At 34.8% G+C, this 20,438-nt stretch overlaps 1 protein-coding gene across 1 annotated transcript in view; it reads right to left on the reverse strand.

The window, feature by feature from the left end:
• The window catches only part of BMT2 (base methyltransferase of 25S rRNA 2 homolog), a 119,304-nt gene that overhangs the window by 3,331 nt on the left and 95,535 nt on the right, over positions 1–20,438 (reverse strand). Inside the window, exon 4 of the mRNA XM_009454218.4 lies at positions 10,092–10,206. Within this exon, the coding sequence (XP_009452493.2) occupies positions 10,092–10,206 (115 nt within the window). The remainder of the gene's footprint in view (positions 1–10,091; positions 10,207–20,438) is intronic.

Genomic DNA, 20,438 nt, shown 5'->3' on the forward strand with positions numbered 1-20,438 from the left:
CATTGATTATACATTTTTCCTTTTAAATTATTAAACTTGAACAGATGTATTCAACCACAACTTTTACAAAAATCTCAAAGTAATTAAGTCCAAAGACCTGCTAATCATCATTTAAATATATATTTTTTGCCTAACAATTTAAAATGGGAAATAATTTGTGTATTTTGGGTTGGGACTTACATGAATTTTAATTTGGGTAGGAGTTTACAGGAATGACATTTCTATTTACATTCACTTTAACATTTACAGTTACCAAAAACAAACTAATATAAAAACGCTAAACAAGAAATACCATGAAATAAAGATGAATCAAATAAAGAGGATAATGAAAGAGGCATTATAAAATTTGTACCAGCAGAATGATTCCAAAACTTTAGTTCTTTGAAACTGTTAACTTTAACCATTTAAAAAGTAACCCTCAACATTACTTTTATTCTACTAAAAAGTTAATCCCTAGTTTGGAACAAACTAGATTTAGTTAGACAAATGACCATGGGAAACAATACAACAGAGGAATGAATAACAGTATATAATTTGCTAAATCTTAAAACTATGGAAATGAATCAGAATAAGAAAGCAATTTTAAAATTAGACAAAAATAACTCTATCATATACCAATAGTTATTAACAAAGATATGATCTAATACCTTAATCCCTCACTCATGTTAGTGTATATACAAGCCGGCCACATAGTCATCTGGACTGTTTATTAGGAAAAGTGATATGCAATGTTCTAGTACCTGAAAAAAAGATGCTTTTCTTCTTCCCTTTTTCTTAAAGGCAGCTTTATTGATGTATAAGTGACAAAAAGCATAAGTCTGATAAGTTGTGATGTATTTTTACACTCATGAAACCACTGGCATGGTCGAATTAATGAACAGATCCAACACCCCATAATTTTCCTTATTCCCCTTTATAGTCCCTTCCTTCTCTTCCCCTGCCAGCAGGCAACCATTGAAGTTTGTATTTCCTAGAATTTTATATAAATAATCATTTTGAGATTTTTCTTGCAGGTATTAATAGTTTATTCCTTTTTAAATTGCAGAATGGTATCCCATTGTATCAAGGATGTACCACAGTTGGTTTATCCATATACACCTGTTTATGGATATCTGGGTTGTTTCTAGTTTTTGGTTATTACATTTCAAGCTGCTGTGAGTATTCCCATACATGTGTTTGAATCAACATTCTTTAATTTGTCTTGGGGAAATATCTTGGGTGGCTAGATCATGCAGTAGGTGGTGTAGTAGGTTTAATTTTTAAATAACTCCCAACTGATTTCAAAAGTGGTTATGTAGTTTCATGTTCCCACCAGGAGTATGTGAGAGTTCCAGTTCCTCCAAATCCTTATCAACTCTTGGTATAGCTAGTCTATTTCATTTTAGTAATTGTAATAGATGTGTAGTGGTATTTCAGTTTTAATCTGCATTTTCCTAATGAGTTAGTGACGTTTATCATCTTTTCCTGGACTTATTTGCCATCCAGATATCTTCTATGTTAAAGTGTCTGTTCAAATATTTTGCCCATTTAAAAATAATTGGGTTGCTTTAAAAGTTTTAAGTATTTTCTTTCTGGGTTTTGAGAGTTCTTTATTTATTCTTGATGCAAGTCCTTTATGATATATGACTTGAAAATATTTTCTCAGTATCATGTGCCTTATCTTTTCATTCTTTTAACAGTGTCCTTTGAAGAGCTGAAGTCTTTAATTTTGATGAAGACTAATTTATCAATTTGTTCTTTCTTAGATGTTGCTTTCAAAGTCAGGTCTAAAAAGTGTTTTCCTATCCCAAGGTCATAAAGACTTTTTTTCAAAATGTTTTCCTTTAGTAGTTTTATAGTTTATGGCTTTTTCATTTAGGTCTATGATACATTTTGAGTTTTTTTTGTTTTTTGTTTTTTTTTGAGATGGAGTCTCACTCTGTTGCCCAGACTGGAGTGCAGTAGCGTGATCTTGGCTCACCGCAACCTCCGCCTCCTGGGTTCAAGTGATTCTCCTGCCTCAGACTCCTGAGTAGCTGGGACTACAGGCATGCACCACCATGCCTGGCTAATTTTTGTATTTTTTGTAGAGACAGGGTTTCACCATATTGGCCAGGCTGGTCTCGAACTCCTGATCTTGTGATCCGCCCACCTTGGCCTCCCAAAGTGCTGGGATTACAGGCATGATCCACCACACCCAGCCAAGGTCATTTTTTTTATATGGAGTGTGGTATGGTCTGAAGTTTCTTCTTTTGTATATGGATACCCCTTTGTTTCAACACCATTGTGGAAAAGACTATGCTTTCCATCTTGGGCAAAAATCACGTATGTAAGTTTGGGCCTATTTGTGAACCATCTATTATATTTCACTGATATTCTTGAACATCAATACCACGCTGTCTTGAATACTGTAGCTTTATAATTTTGAAATCAGGTAGTGTTACTCTCCAACACTGTCCTTCTTCAAAGTTGTTTTGAGCTATTATTCTAGGTCCTTTGAATTTCCACACAGATTTTAGAGTAAGTTTTTCAGTTTCTACAAAAAAGCTCACAAGAGTTTTGATGAGGACTGCACTGACTCTATACAGACAGGGTCTCACTCTGTCACCTAGGCTGGAGTACAGTGGTGTGATCTTAGCTCACTGCAACCTCCACCCTCTGGGCTCAAGCAATCTTCCCACCTCAGGCTCCTGAGTAGCTGGGACCACAGGCGAGTGCCACCACATCTGGCTAATTTTTCTATTTTTTTTGTAGAGACAGATTTTTGCCACATTGCCCAGGATGGTCTCGAACTTTTGGACTCCAACAATCCACTTGCCTAGGCCTCCCAAAATGCTGCGGTTACAGGTGTGAGCCACTGCACCCAGCTTAGGTCATCTTTACTTTCTCCTAATTTGTGGTTTGCAGCATGTGGATTTTTCTACTTTTGTCAGATTTATGAGCTACATATTTCATATATGCTCACATATGAAATAAACATTTCATATTTTTGATGCCAGAGTATGGTACTGTTTTTAATTAAAATTTCTGATTGGTTGCTGCTAGTATATACACACAAATTTCTGTATATTGATCTTGTCTCTTGCAACCTTGCTAAACTCATTTGTTAGTTTTAGGAGCTTCTTTGAAGAAATTCACAGAACAATCAAATAGATGATCGATGACACCTGTGAATACAGTTTTACTTCTTTCCAATGTGCATGCTGTTTATTGCTTTTTCTTGCTTTACTGAATTGTTAGAACCTCTAGTACAAATGCTAAATAGAAGCTGTAAGAGTAAACATCCTTATCTTGTTCTTGTGAGAAAAGCATTTTTCTTTCACCATTAAGGATGATGTTAGCTGGAGATTTTTCAGATACCCTTTATCAGGTTCAAGAAATTCCCTTAAATTCTGAGTTTTTTTTTTTTTTTTAAATCAGGAAAGTCCAGATGTTGAATTTTGTCAAAGCTTTGTCAAATGCCTTTTCTGTGCCTACTGAAATGATCAAATGACTTTTTCTTTTTGAGTTCATACGATAGATTGTTTTTGAATTTTAAACCAATCTTGCATTCCTGAGATAAACCAAACTTGGCCATTATATATTATCCTTTTAAAATACCTTGTTGGATTCAATTTGCTAAAATTTTGTATAGAACATCTATATCTATATTCATAAGGGATATGGATCTGTAGTTTTGTTTTATAACATTTGTCTGATTTTGATACCAGAGTAATGGCCTCATAGAATGAGTTGGGAAGTATTCCATCCATTTCAATTTTATGGAAGAGAATATATATAATTGGTATTATTTCTTCTGTAAATATTTGGTAAATTTTAACATGCAGGCATTAGTGCCTGGAATTTTCTTTGTGGGAAGGTTTTAAACTGCCAATTCATAATTTCTTCAATAGATTTAGGGCCATTCATCTTATCTGTTTCTTCATGAATAAGCTTTGGTGGTTATGTCTTTCAAGGAATTGGTCCATTTGAATTGTCGAATTTATTGGCATAAAGTTGTTCAAAATATTTTCTTATCCTTTTAATGTTGGTAAAATCTGTCATGATGTTACCTTTTTCTCTTTACTTCTGATCAGTAGGCTAGAGTTTATAAATTTTATTCATCTACTGAAAGAACTAGCTTTTGCTTTCATTAATTTTCCCTATTTTTCTGAAAGTTTTCTATTTCATTTGATTTCTGCTCTGATCATTATTTCCTTTCTTGTACTTTGGATTTAATGCTCTTCTTTTTTCTTCTAGTTGAAAAGTTGATGTCATTGCTTTGAGACAGTTACCTAATAAAGGTGTTTAGTGCTATAATTTTCCCCTAAGTACTACTTTTGTGACTTTAGTGACATTTATGCATTTTGATATCTTGTATTTTTATTTCAAAAAAGTTCTAATTTCCATTGTGAATTCTTCGCCAAGTGTTCAGTATACCTGTTCTAGGAATTATTTAGAGGGGTGCTGAAATCTCTATAATTTTATCAATGTTTATATTTCCTTGACAGTTTATCGGTTTTTGGTTTACATATTTGGAAGCTTTGTTATTAGGTGCATAGACCAAGTTTGGTTTAGGATTGTTATGTACTCTTGATGAACTGACCCTTTAATCATTATGGAATGGTCATTTTTATCCCTGATCATATTCTTTGCTCTGAAATATACTTTGCCTAATTTTAATGTAGCCATGCCAGCTTTCTTTTCTCCATCTTATTGCTTTCACTCTATTTGTGTCTTAATAATTGAAGTACATTTCTTATGGGCAACATATATTTGGGTCTTGGCTTTTTTCCCCCAATCTGCCAGTCTCTGCCTTTCAATTGGGGCATTTAGGCCATTTCTATTTAATGTGTTGATTGATGTGATTAGGTTTTAAATCTATAATCTTGCTATTTATTTTCTACTTGTCTCACTTGATTGTTGTTCCCTTCCCCCTCTTCCTTCATCTTTTGAATTAACTAAATTTTTTGATCTTATTAGCCTTGTTGGCTGATTAGGTATAACTCTTTTATTTCAGCAGTTGCTTTAACTTATCAGTCTACCTTCAAGTGATATTATAGCACTTAATGTACAAGAACCTCAAAGTACTAATATTATCACAGTGGACTGGTTCCAGGAACCACTGTACATACCCAAATCCACGTTCAAGTCCTTTATATAAAATGGTATTATTTGCATACACCCTATGCATATCTTCCCATATATTTTAAGTCATCTCTAGATTACTTACAATACGTAATGCAATGTAATGTTATGTAAATAGTTGTTATGCTATATTATTTTTATTGTTGTATTGTTATTTTTATTTATTGAGACAGGGTCTCCCTCTGTGGCCCAGGCTGGAGTGCAGTGGCACAATCTTGGATAACTGCAGCCTCAACCTCCAGGGCTCAAGCGATCCTCCCATCTGTCTCCTGAGCAGCTGGGACTACAAGTGCACCATGCATGGCTAACTTTTTTATTTTTTGTAGAGATGGGGTCTTGCTGTGTTGCATAGGCTGGCGTCAAGCTTCTGGGCTCAAGCAGTCCTTCTGCATTGGCCTCCCAAAGTGCTGGGATATTACAGGTGTAAGCCACCATGCCCTGCCGCAAATATTTTTGATCTGTGGTTGACTGCATCCACAGATGTGGAATCCAAGTATATGGAGGGCCAAGTATATTTCTGATTCTCTCATGTCACCCTTTATGCTACTGTCATAAATTTTCATTTTATCTATATTAAAAACCCCACTCTATATCATTATTTTTGCTTAAGTTGTTGTATTAGTTTGCTAGTGCTGTTGTAACAAAGTGCCATGAACTAGGTGGCTTAAACAATATAAATTTTCTCATAGTTTTGGAGGCTTAGAAGTCTGAGGTCAAGATTGTGGGAAGATTTCTTCCTTTTGAGGGCTGTGAGGGAGAATCTAATCAATGCCTCTTGCCTTGCCTCTAGTGGTTTGCTGGCAATCTTTGGTGGTCTTTGGTTTATAGATGCATCTCTCCAATCTCTGTGCTCATCTTCATGTGACGTTCTCCCTGTGTGCTTGTTTCTGAGTTAAATTTCTCCTTTTTATAAGGATACCAGAGTCTTATTGGACTAGGGGCCACTGTAATCACCCCTGTTTAATTTGATTACCTCTGTAAAGCTCCTATCTTCAAATAAAGTCACATCTTTAGAGTTAGAACTCCAAGATATCTGTTTTAGGTTGACATAATTCAACCTGAAACAATGGTAAATTATCTTTAAAGAGTTTAAACAACAAGAGAAAATCTTTTTAGCTGTATAGTTATCACTTCTAGTATTCTTCATTCCTTTGTGTAGAGCCATATTTCTAACTGGCTAAAGCACTTCCACCTTAACATTTCTTATAATACAAGCTTGCTAATATTGAATTATTTCAGCTTTTACACATCTGAAGAAAATCGATTTCATCTTCATTTTTGAAAGACATTTTGGCTGGGTATAAAATTCTAGGTGACTTTTTCCTTCAGTACTTTAAGGTGTCTTTACAATTTCTGGGAGCTTTTAAGATTTTATCACTAGTTTTAGAAGTTTGATTTGATGTTCCTTGGTGTAATTTTCTTGATGTTTCTTTTGTTTGGGGTTTGTTGGGCTTCTTTGAATTTGTGAGTTTAAAGCTTTAATTAAATTGGAAAGTTTTTGGCCATTTTTTCAAATCCCCCACCTTTTGGGGGATTCCAATTACGCTTATATTTAGTTGCTTAGATTTGTATCACTGATGCTCTTCTATTTTAAAAATTTTCTGTTTCATTTTGGATAGCTGCTATTGTTGTATCTTCAATTTCCCTTTCCTTCTGCAACATCTAATATGCATTAATCCTATCCAGTATGCATCTTCACATCACACATTATAGTATCTGTCTTTAGAAGACAGATTTGGGTATTTTAAAATATCTTCCTATTTCTACTTAGCTTTTTACACAGTTTTGATTTTTTTAAATAATAAAACTGTATTGAAGCATAACACATATAAGTAAAGAATATAAACTGTGTAAAAGTTTAGCTTAAGTAATTTTCCCAAACTGGTATTATCTCTATTTTAACGTCCCTGTTTCTGTGTCACTTCAGGGTTGGTCATTGTTGGCTGATTTATCTCCTCACTGTGGGTCCTATTTTCTTGCTGCTTTGCATGGCTGTAATTTTTTTTGGATGCTAGACATGGTGAATTTTACCTTGGTGGGTTCTACATAACTATGGATTGCTATAAATATTCCTGAACTGTGTTCTGGGATGTAGTTAAGAAACCTGGAGACAATCTGAAGTTTTTAGGTCTTACTTTTAAGATTTGTTACGTGGGACTAGAGCACTAGTGTTTAGTCTAAGGCAAATTATTCTCCATTATTGAGGTAAGACCCTTCTCTGTGTACTCTATTAAATGTCTGTAAATCTTGAATGCTCCAGTATGGCTGATGGGAACAGGTACAATATTAATACTTCTCTGTGTGAGTGCTGGCCACTGTAATCTCTAAGCCTTTTGGACAGTATCTTATCCAGTCTCATGTAGTTTTCTCATATACATGTGTGCTGATTTGTACTCAGCTGAGTATTCAAAGGGGACCTTTTGCAGGCCTCTGGAGTTTTTCCCTCTATGGCTTTCTTATTTTCAGTAGACCATTCTAGAAACTCTAGCTGCCTCGGTCTCCTAGGACTCTCAACTCCCTAGGACTCTTCACAACTCACAGAATCACTTGAACTCTGCTTGGGTTTCTCCCTGTGCTATATCCTGGAAACTCTCTCAAGGCAATATCCTAGAGTAATTGTAGGGCTTGTCTCATTTGTTTTCCATCTCTCAGAGATCACTGTCCTTCATTACCTGATGTGCAGTGTCAAAATTATTTCAAATATTTTGTTGCTTCAAGTGGAAGAGGATAAAGCTGGTCTATCTTATCCCATCTTGGCTGGAAGAGTAAGTCCCTTTACTCTGTTTTAAAATTAGTTATAGGATTCTGAACTGTGAAACTCTGATTCTACTACTTAAGTTATGTATAGCCGTCTTTTGTCTTCCCTGGTGACTATACAATTCAGTGTTTATAAACTTATCCATAAATAGATTTAATGTTAAGCTTAAGGATCAGATCAAATGGTCATGGTGTCTCAGCAGTCCCTGAAGAACATCTCTCATGTATATCTTGAGGAAGGAAGAGAAGATAATCCATGCATGAAGCCACTTGGGCTTTAAAATTAGTTCCTGATGGCACAGAACTTCTCTGCAGTGGTAAGCTAAGAACACTGATTTTATAATAGAGAAAACGAAAGTAGAAATATCAGTAATGGTTTTAGGACTTGCTTGTTCCTTGATGTTATACAGATTTAATCATGCTCATCAAAATGATTCATAATCAAAGTTTCATATGAAAGTTAAATCTTCATGCAGGAACTTACCAGTAGTAACAACAAACATTTATTTAGCAGGCACTGTATAAGAGCTACTATGCTTGGTGCTTTAAATACTTTTTTTTTTTTTCAAGAAAACATTACAACAACCTATGAAATGTGGTCTACTACTAACCCCATTATACAGATGAGAAAACTGAGGATCAGAGACTAGAAAATGGTGATGGAGAGGTTCAAACCTAGGCTGGAAACATGATTCTATTCTATTATTTTAAAAAGTATTAAATATACTAGGCACTCTTCTAGGTACTGGGAATACAGCAATAGAGGGAAAAAATCCCTAATAATTAATATATTAATACTCTAATCCATACTTTAAAAATAACATTAAAATGCATTTTGTAAATATTTAAATGCATTTTGTAAAAATTTTTATGTCTAGAGTTCTATCAACAGTAAAATGGTAAACATAATGAATTAATGTTATTCTGGAAAAAAAGTCTTTTTCTGATATAAATAATGTGCCTACTTTAGAGTTATCTATCTTTAAAAAATGCCTTTAACACAAACTCTTGGCATCACATGATTAAGGTAAAAGAAAGTTCAAGCTGGCTGGGTGCAGTAGCTCATGCCTGCAATCCCAGCACTTTGGGAGGTTGAGGCAGGTGGATCACCTGAGGTCAGGAGTTCGAGACCAGCCTGACCAACACGGTGAAACCCTGTCTCTACCAAAAATACAAAGTTAGCTGGGCGTGGTGGTGCATGCCTGTAATCCAGCTATTTAGGAGGCTGAGGCAGGAGAATCACTGGAACCCGGGAGGCATAAGTTGCAGTGAGTGATCATGCCACTGCACTCAAGCCTGGGCAACAAGAGCAAAACTCCATCTTAAAAAAAAGTTCAAGCTGATAAGGTGATCCTGCTTCACTGAATTGAAATGATAGTGTCATAATAACTGACCCATAGGAAATGTTCTCAAAAGAAAGGATAGTATCTATCATTTATTGAGTTCCTATAATGTACCAGGCCAAGTGTTAAGTAGTTTCATCGACTCAAGTACAAACAAGCTGGATTTAATAAAGTTCTGGCTGATGCCAAAGCCCTTGCCTCTTTCTACTATTCCATAATGGCTCTACAACACTGTATATTTCAGAAAGAGATGCATTAAAAGAAAATAATAAACCAAATATAACAAAATGCAAAACCCAAACACTACAGCTATGTGGAATTCTGTAATCTACTGAAGTTTCTTTTTTTTTTTTTTAAACGGAGTCTCACTGTGTCACCCAGGCTGGAGTGCAGTGGCGCGATCTCGACTCACTGCCACCTCCGCCTCCCGGGTTCAAGCGATTCTCCTGCCTCAGCCTCCTGAGTAGCTGGGATTACAGGCGCTTGCCACCACGCCCAGCTACATTTTTTTTATTTTTTAGTAGGGACGGGGTTTCACCATGTTAGCCAGGCTGGTCTCAAACTCCTGACCTCAGGTGATCCACCCATCTTGGCCTCCTAAAGTGTTGGGATTACAGGAGTGATCCACCATGCCCAGTTGAAGTTTCTTAATTGCAATGATTTTGCTTTAACATAGTTTTAGATTATGGCTATTTAGATGATAAAGAAAATAAAGACAATATTTGGTTAAATGCTCAATTTTTCACAAAATGTATTTAGTTTTGAAATCTCTCCTCAATGGGTACACAGGAAATACATTTGCTATTTTAGGGATGCAAAGACAGTGCTTTTCTTTTGTAAATATACATGTAAAATATTAAAGTCCAAAAACAAAACTATGCATACCTCTACAGCAGGTACAATATCTATGCCAACAGTTAGAAATTCTTCAAACTTCAGAAATGGGTTAAAGCAGCTGCCAACATCAAGTAATCTGATTTTTCCTGAGGCTTGTAGCAACCTAAAAACAGATATTTTATAAGAACAAAATCAAATATGAGAATATAAGAAATCACATAGATTATCAGTTCTTTAACTTTTTGGTCTCAGGACCCTTTTACACATTTAAAAATTACTGATGGCCCCAATGAGCTTTCATTTCTGTGAGTTATATCTATTAATAATGATCATATTTGAAGTTAAGATGAACAAGTCTTAAAAATATTCATTTATTAGACTTAAAAAGGATAGTAAAAAAGTACAGCCTTGTTTTATATATATTTACTTATTTAATTTTTTAAAAATTGAGACAAGGTCTTGCTGTATTGCCCAGGCTGGTCTTGAACTCCTGAGCTCAAGTGATCCTCCAGCCTCAGCTCCCAAAGTACTGGGATTAGAGGCGTGAGCCACTGAGCCTGGCTCCCCCACCCCCAACCCCCATTTTTAAAAAATATATTTTTTCAAGTCTCTAATGTCTGGCTTAATTGAAGATGAATGAATTCTAATATCTGCTTTTGCATTCAGGCTGTTGCAACATCACATGCTATGTAGTCTCTGGAAAACTCCACTCTACACTCAGAGTGAGAGTAAAAAACAAATGAGAATCTGTAACAATATGTAATACTATACACACTACTAGTCATTCTTACCCTTATTGGGCTATGGTTAAGGAGTTCTCGAATCAGAAAGGCTAAGACCATAACCTGACTCTGACCCTTAACATGTAATACGGGGATAATAGTGGTATTTACCCTTAGACTTTTTCCCAGAATTAATAAGATAATACATTTAATACTTGACCCTATGCCTAGTACATGGTAAGTGCTCAAAAAGTGGTAGATATCATTGCTCACTATTACCATGTTATATAAAAAAATTTGTATTTCTTCCACTAATGATCTTCCCTAGTAAAAGCAGAATTTGCTATATGCTAAATTCTGTAGTATAGATTCTAGTAAACTGAGTAGCAAAACATTTCTGAGAGTCTTAAAAAAATATACTTCTTATAAATTGAATTTTCTTTCTCAATGAAGTATCCTAAACCATTCAAGTTACTTCAACATTATGGAACAATCACCAATAACTTAATCATATCATGGATTAGCTTAATAACTGATCAATTCTCAGTAATATACTAAGCCTATTTCAAATTATTTGGCTTCGCTCCTTAATTTTTTATTTGCATAAAATATACACAGTTTAAAGAACAGTCACTCAGTGAGTGACCATGTAATTACCACTCAGGTCAAGACATAATGACTGCATCCTGGAAACATGACCCTCCCTGATGACATCCCCCACACCTTTATTTTAGGTAGTCACTATCCCTATTTTAGTCACTTATCCTTATTTATTCCCTTGATTTCCTTTTATAGTCTTAAGTACCTACGACTGAATGTCTACAGTTTAGTTTTACACTACATTTTGTAACTTGCTGCTTTCATTTGCTGTTGTTTTTGAGTTGTTTGTGCTTCTATAATTCACTTTTACTTCTGTACAGTAGTACACTTAAGACTTTTATTAGCATGGCATTAAGTCTAAAGATCACTTAAGGAGAATTAACATGTTTACAATATTCAATCTTCAAATTCATGAACATGAATAGTTATCCATTTACTTAAAAAACTGTCAATAGTTTTGATCATTTTCTCTAAAAAGTTCCCTCACATCTTTTGTTGGAGTTATATTCCTTGGTATTTCCTAGTTTTTGATGCTTTTATTATCTTTTTTCCCATGGATACACTTTACTGTTTTTTTTTTTCCAATTTCATTTTTTATTGTTGGTTACACAGATGCAATTGACTTGGATACAATACTCCCCCCTTATCTGGTGTTTCACCTTTTGTGGTTTCAGTTACCCGCAGTTAACCATGGTCTGAAAATGCTCAACAGAAAATTCCAGAAATAAACCAATTCATGAGATTTAAATTGCATGACATTCTGAGTAGCATGGTAAATTCTCACACCGTCAGACCCAGGACATGAATCACATCCATTTGTCCAAAGTATCCGTGCTTTTTGCATTAGTCATTAACAGGATATCTTATGATCCTGATATCTAACAATTGACATAGGCATGGCTTCATGATCTAGGATTACTGAAAGCAGGTGATCCTCCTCCTCCTGATGTACGGTCAGAAGGTCAACAGTAGCCTAATGCTAAGTCACCATACCTATGTCATTCACTTCACTCCATCCCATTGTATGGGCATTTTATCATCTCACATCATAAGTGTAAGTGAAGTACCATAAGACACTTTGAGATACCATACTCAAATACTTTAAAAATTATGTGAGTAAGTGAAGTACAATAAGATACTTTGACATACCATACTCACGTAACTTTTATAGCATTTTGTTATAATTGTTCTATTTTATTGTTATTCTTATTGTGCCTAACTTATAAATTAAACTTTATCATGGGTATGTATATATAAAAACATAGTATGTATAGGATTCAGTAATGTCTGTGGTTTTAGGCCTCCATGGGGGGTGTCAGCATGTACTCTCTGTGAAGAAGGGGTGGCTACTATGCATTATTTTTTTTAGATCCAGCAGCTTTACTAAATTTATCTCGATTGTTTATCTGTATATTATTTTGTGTACTCTAGGTACATAAGTTCCTAATCTGTGAAAAATGACATTTGTGTTTCATCCTCTCCTATCACCCACCTACCCATCCATTTTTTACCCCCTTACCACTCTGCTGAGGACTTCCAATATGTTGGTAGATAGAAGTGGGCAAGTGGATGGACACTATTAATCTTACATCAGAAGGAACATTCCAGTGTTTCACCATTAAATGTAATAACTGGTATAGGTTTTAGATACTACCCTTGATAAAGTTGAAGTTCCTTTTTTATAAACTTTTATTTTAGGTCCAGGGGTACATGTACAGGTTACACAGGTAAACTACGTGTCTCAGGAGTTTGGTGTTTAGGGAGTTTGGTGTACTGATTATTTTGTCACCCAGGTAATAAAGATAGTTCCCAATAGGTAGTTTTTTTTATTCTCTCCCTTCTCTGTCTCCACCCTTAAGTAATCCCCAGTGTATGCTGTTTCCCTCTTTGGGTCCATGTGTTCTCATCACTTAGCTCCCACTAACAAGTGAGAACATGAGGTATGTGGTTCTGTTCCTGAATTAGTTTGCTTAGGATAATGACCTCCAGCACCATCCATGTTGCTAAAAAGGACATGATTTCATTCTTTTTTATGGCTGCATAGTATTCTATGGTGTATATGTACCATGTTTTCTTTATCCAGTCTACTGCTGTTGGGCATTTAGGTTGATTCCATGTCTTTGCTATTGTGAACTGTGCTGTGATGAACATATGTGTGCATGTGTCTTTATTGCAGAATGATTTATAGTCCCTTGGGTGTATACCCAATAATGGGGGATTGCTGAGTCTAGTAGTAATTTTGTTTTAAGTTCTTTGAGGAATTGCTACACGGCTTTCCACAATGGCTGAACTCATTTACATTCCCACCAGCAGTTTATTAGCATTCCCCTTTCTCTGCAACCTTGCCAGCAGCTGTTATTTTTTGACTTTTTAATTAATAGCCATTCTGATGCCTGTGAGATGGTATCTCACTGTGGTTTTGATTTGCATTTCTCTAACGTTTAGTGATGTTGAGCATTTTCTCATATGCTTGTTGGACACGTTTGTCTTCTTTTGAGAAGTGTCTGTTCATGTCCTTTGCCTACTTTTTAATGGGGTTGTTTTCTGCCTGCAAATTTGTTTAAGTTCCTTATAGATGCTGGATATTGGACCTTTGTCAGATGCATGGTTATATTTTCTCCCATTCTGTAGGTTGTCTGTTTATTCTGTTGATAGTTTCTGTTGCTGTGCAGAAGCTCTTTAGTTTAAGTAGGTCCCACTTGTCAATGTTTTTGTTAAAATTACTTTTGGCATCTTTGTCATAATCTTTCCCAGGTTTTATGTCCAGAATGGTATTTCCTAGGTTATCTTCCAAGGTTTTTCTAGTTTAACATTTAAGTCTTTTTAACTGATCTTGAGTTTACTTTTGTGTATGGTGTAAGAAAGAGGTCCAGTTTCAATCTTCTGCATATGGCTAGTTATCCCAGCACCATTTATTGAATAGCGAGTCCTGTCCCCACTGCTTTTGTCAACTTTATTGAAGATCAGATGGTTGTAGGTTTTATTTCTGGGTTCTCTATTCTGTCCATTGGTCTGTGTGTCTGTTTGGGTACCAGTACCATGCTGTTTTGTTTACTGTAGCCTTATAGTATCATTTGAAGTTGGGTAACATGTGATGCCTCCAGCTTTGTTATTTTTGCTTAGAGTTGCCTTGGTGATTTGGGCTCCTTTCTGGTTCCGTGTGAATTTTAAACTAGTTTTTCTTAATTCTGTGAAGAATGTCATTGGTAGTTTGATGAAAATAGCACTGGATCTGTAAATTGCTTTGACAGTATGGCCATTTCAACAATAATGATTCTTCCTATCCATGAGCATGAAATGTTTTCCATTTGTTTGTGTCATCTCTGATTTGAGCATTGTTTTGCAATTCTTGTTGCAGAGATTTTTCACCTCCCTGATTAGCTGTATTCTAGGTATTTTATTCTTTTTGTGGCAATTATGGATGGGGTTGTGTTCTTGATTTAGCTCTCAGCTTGAATGTTGTTGATGTATAGGAATGCTGCTGATTTTTGTACATTTATTTTGTATCCTGAAACTTTGCTGAAGTTGATCATCAGATCTTGGAGCTTTTAGCAGAGACTATGGGGTTTTCTAGATATAGAATCATGTCATCTGCAAACAGAGATAGTTGGACTTCTCCACTTCTATTTGTTCCTTTTATTTCTCTTGCCTGGTTGCTCTGGCCAGGACTTCAGGAAATCATTTTATGCTTAGCTAGGGTAGTTTTTCCTTTTTTGACACAAATCCATGTGGAATTTTATCAAATGCATTCTATATATTTGTGCAGATATGACTAATCTATGTGGTAGAAAAAAATTCATTAATTGTATAGTGTCAAATCAATCTTGCATTCTTTGGAAGGTCCTAATTTGGTTTCTATATATTATTCTTTTCATAATCTGAGGATTTGTTTTATATGTCTGTGTGTATATACAGTAAATTCTGGCTACTTGTGGTCATTTGGTTCTATGAAGTGACCATGAATGTTGAATTAGTGAATGCTAAACAATGGCTCTTATGGAAACTACAGGATTAGGTCTCTGGTCACAACATTTTCATCAATACATACCTTGAATTTATATGTTTCTGTTTAAAAGCACTGTATTTAATACATATTGTTGATGCATTAACATTGAACTCGTGGCCAACAGCACTATAACTCATGCCTGAAGGAAGCTTACATAACACATGTATTTTTCTTTGTTAAGGCACAATACAGCTTTCTTGTGCTCAGGAACACTAGACTTCAACACCATATGTGGGGGTTGTTTTAAAAACAAAGACATCAACAAAAAGCACAAACAAAAAATGTAACACCAAATAGGCTGTGAAAAGGGTGTTTGTGTGAGAGAGTGGAAACAAGGCATAGCTCACCTTGTTGGACCTCAGTTGGGAGGTTTATGTGTAGAATGAGTCAAATTTTTTGCCACAAGTATTGATTGTAGGGTTACAAGTAAGTAAGTTTTAGTAAGTTAGGTAATTCACAGACAGGGAATTTACAAATGAGAATTGACTGTGTGTAGGTATTTTCAGGATTTTACATCTATGTTTATAAGTGGGCAAGTTTGTTAATCATGTTGTTCAAATATTTGATAGTCTTACTTTTTGAATGTTTCCTCAATCTTCCACCATTAAGAAAAAAAACAGAATAATCTCTGCAAATTGATTTAAAGGTATTTTATTTTCATATATGTTTATTTTTGCAAAAAAGAAACCTAGAAAGGATAAACCAGAAACTAATAAAACCTCAGAAGATCTGGAACAAGGTGGATGCTTTAAGTATGAGATGGGATGTCTGAGTATACCGTTCATTGTAGTTTCGACTTTTGAAAGTTGTTAATGTTTTACATATTCAAAAAATAAAACCACTATAAACTAATGAATCTAGTTAAATGTCAAATAACACAGAAGGAAAATCAATAATTCAATACCATTTGAGCATACTGTTCTAAAGACAATAATCTTGATGGGTAATATCCTAAGGACAAAAAAAAAGAACTGCAAAAATATCCTGAATTTTAATGTTTGTTGTTGTGGTAGTGCTGATATAGTCATCTTGAAATTATTTTGTGTGTCTTGAAGAGCTGAGCAAATAAACTAAAGTTGCTGAGAGATACAAACTCAGAATGAGGGAACGGAGGGAAAAAACCCTGCAGTGATGGATTAGAATTAGAGGTTTCATAAGAAAGGATGTCAAAGCAGTGACACCACAGTAACAAAAAGCATATCTAATACTCAGAATTTGGTTTCTAAATACCGTTCTCTCACTAAAAGGAACCTGTACTACTTAGAGGAACAGCTTATGCCAGGGTTGAAGTAGAGAAAGTATACGGTAAGCCTCAATGATCTTATTGTACAAGAAAGTAAAGCACTGCTCAAACACTATGACAAGGTATAAGAAACTACTTTAAAGGCATTTCCATTGGCCTAATTTGGGATGATTTCACCATCATAAGAATGAACTTTAACACAATGATTTAAAATCTGAGTCTACAGGTACTTAAATAAGAAAGGGGGAGAAAGGAAAGATGTTTTTACAAAAGAATGCCAACCAATATATTTGAGCAAGATAGAAATTAATCACCATTTTGCAACCACTGTCATAAAAACAACTTGCTTTAGGCAAGACCACTAATGGATGCTAAAGCCACTGGTGAAAACAGAAACTTCACTTGGTGTTTATGTATATAATTCACTCCACAAATTACAGACTAAAGGTACTTGGGAGGAATCTGGTAGACATCACCTTAGTCAAAAGATCAAACATCACTGAAAATGGCACAAATTGACATTTGTCCCTGAGTGATGCCCTGAGAACCCAATATCACCTATGTAGCATGCTTACCAGAAACATTAATGTAATCACAGGGAGTTTTCTGTATTAATGCAGTCCAAGAGATATTTAACTAGATACTATATGTAATCTTTGATGAATCCTGGATCAAACAACCATCAAAAATAAATCTCCCCAAAACAACTATAGATTTGTCTGTCAATTTTCATTATATATATGAAGTGTTAATAAATTTCATTATTTATTCAATATTTGTTTCATATATGCATACAATACTATTAGGCACAAATTAAAAATTGTTATATTTTCCTACTAAATCACACCTTTTATCACAAAAAATGTCTCCTTTATCTCTAGCAATGATACTTACTCTAAAGCCTCATGTTTTGGATATCTCTCATAAGAGCATAAATTGGATTTTTATATTCAGAGTCTGATAATCTGTGTTTTAATTGGAATATTTTGATCTGTTATATTACTTTTGCACTTTCTATCTGCTCTACCTATTCTATGTTTCTTTTCTCACACTCTGTACTTTCTTTGGAATCACACTGGAAGTTTTAACAACACCCAGAGATTCTGATTTAATTGAGGGGTATGATGGAGTCTGGGCATTATGATTTTCAAAAGCTCCCTAGGTGAATGTATTGTATAGCTAAAGTTGAGAACTGGTTTTAGATTTTTCCTTTTTAAATCTTAATAATTCCATGTTTTTGATTTTGCTAATTTGAAAATTTTACATTGCCTTTGTCTTCACCCAGACCATACAAAACCTTGAGAACACTTAAAATTCTGTTAACCACATAAATTAGTCATTTTGTGTATTTCAATTCTATTATTATTACTGGTGTATATCTGTTTAGACCTTCCATTTGGGATCACTTTTTTTCTGCCTGAAAGATAGCTTTAGAATTTCTTTTAAGTGAGGTTTGGCTTTCCATTCTCGCCTCTCCTTCTGCAACTCCAATAAAGATGTAAGTTATACTTCATTTTTATCTTCTGTCTTTAACCATTTTATTTTTTTTATTTTACATTTTCTTGTCTGTGTGAGGCAAGACAAGATAATAATGTTACCTGGATGATAATGTTTCCTAGTTTGATAATTCCTCTTCAATTCATTCCATATACTGAGTTTATTTTAAATAATTTTGGCTTTCCAAATGGCTAGTCTTTAAAGTTTCTATTTCCCGTAGAAATTTTCAAGCAATTCTTTTCTCTAAAATAGCATCATCCCTGGGATGCAAGGCTGGCTCAACATATGCAAATCAATAAATGTAATCCATCACATTAACAGAACCACATGATTATTTCAATAGATGCAGAAAAGGCCTTCGATAAAATTCAACACCCCTTCATGCTAGAAACTCTCAATAAACTAGGTATTGGTGGAACATATCTCAAAATCATAAGAGCTATTTATGACAAACCCACAGCCAATATCATACTGAATAGGCAAAAACTGGAAGCATTCCCTCTGAAAACTGGCACATGACAAGGATGCCCCCTCTCACAACTCCTATTCAACAAAGTACTGGAAGTTCTGGCCAAGGCAATCAGGCAAGAGAAAGAAATAAAGGGTATTCAAATAGGAAAAGAGGAAGCTAAATTGTCTCTTTGCAGATGACATGATTGTATATTTAGAAAACCCCATCGTCTCAGACCAAAATCTCCTTAAGCTGATAAGCAACTTCAGCAAAGTCTCAGGATACAAAATCAATGGGCAAAAATCACAAGCATCCGTATACACCAATAATAGACAAACAGCCAAATCATGAGTGAACTCCCATTCACAACTGCTACAAAGAAAATAAAATACCTAGCAATACAACTTACAAGGGATGTGAAGGACCTCTTCAAGGAGAACTACAAACCACTGCTCAAGGAAATAAGAGGACACAAACAAATGGAAAAACATTCTATCCTAATGGATAGGAAGAATCAATATCATGAAAATGGCCATACTGTCCAAATTTATAGATTTAATGCTATCCCCATCAAGCTACTATTGACTTTCTTCACAGAATTAGAAAACACTACTTTAAAGTTCATATGGAACCAAAAAAGAGCCCGTATAGCCAAGACAATCCTAAACAAAAAGAACAAAGCTGGAGGCATCACACTACCTGACTTCAAACTATACTAGAAGGCTACAGTAACCAAAACAGCATGGTAGTGGTACCAAAACAGAGATACAGACCAATGGAACAGAACAGAGGCCTCAGAAACAACACCACACATCTACAACCATCTGATCTTTGACAAACCTGACAAAAACAAGCAATGGGGAAAGGATTTCCTACTTAATAAATGGTGTTGGGAAAACTGGCTAGCCATATGCGAAGAACTGAAACTGGACACCTTCCTTACACCTTATACAAAAATTAACTCAAGATGGATTAAATACTTAAACTTAAGACCTAAAACCATAAAATAGCTTGTTTTATAAATTCTGATTCATAATTCTAATATACAAAGCCTTTATAGGTCTGTTCTTGCTGCCTCTGCTGACTTTAGGTCATACCTTGTTTTCATACATGCTTAGTAATGATTTTTACTATAAGCAATTTACATTTCCTGAAAAATTATTTATGAAAATTCTTTGAGTAGAAGTCTCTTTGCTGTGTCAAGCTACCTGGAGTACCACCAGTTTAGGGCCACTTTCAACTAAATAAATACAAGGTTTAAAGTTTTGTGGACCCACTTTGCAGATATGAATTTGTGCTTGGGATATACTATGGTTTCAACCTGTTCAGGGTCTGTCTGCTTTGGATGAAGGAATAGATTTACTTCTGGTTCACCAAATTGAGAAAGCAGCTGTTTGGAGATTCAATTCTATAAGAGGAGTGTAAAAGCCAACGCTCAAGTTTGCCAGTTTGGACCAATGCTCTTAGCTCAACAGAAGCTTTGTGCTTTGCTTACTTTTCTGGCTTCCTGTCATCATTTGGATTTTGGCCTTATCAGTTCTTACCTAAGATTTATCCATCATTTTAAAAAAGTTTTCAGTTTGAGAGATAGGTTAGAATATCTAGATAATCATATTCCAGTTTAACTTTTAAAGTAAAATAAGTAAACAGATAAAATTATCTTAGTCTAAGTAGTCAGCATAAAATCAGTTTGTGACAACATAGTCAATAGTTACGAAAGTGTATGTAAATAAACAGTAGTAGTGTTTTGTTACTGTTCATTGATGTGAAAGTACTGTATTACATGAATACGTTAAGTATGCTAAAGACAATAGACTTTGAATATCTATTAAAAGACTGTACTTTCTTCATCAAAAAAGGCTAGAGGGCCAATCTT

The sequence above is a fragment of the Pan troglodytes genome, chromosome 6 (assembly GCF_028858775.2).
Source record: "Pan troglodytes isolate AG18354 chromosome 6, NHGRI_mPanTro3-v2.0_pri, whole genome shotgun sequence".
Classification (NCBI taxonomy): Eukaryota; Metazoa; Chordata; class Mammalia; order Primates; family Hominidae; genus Pan; species Pan troglodytes.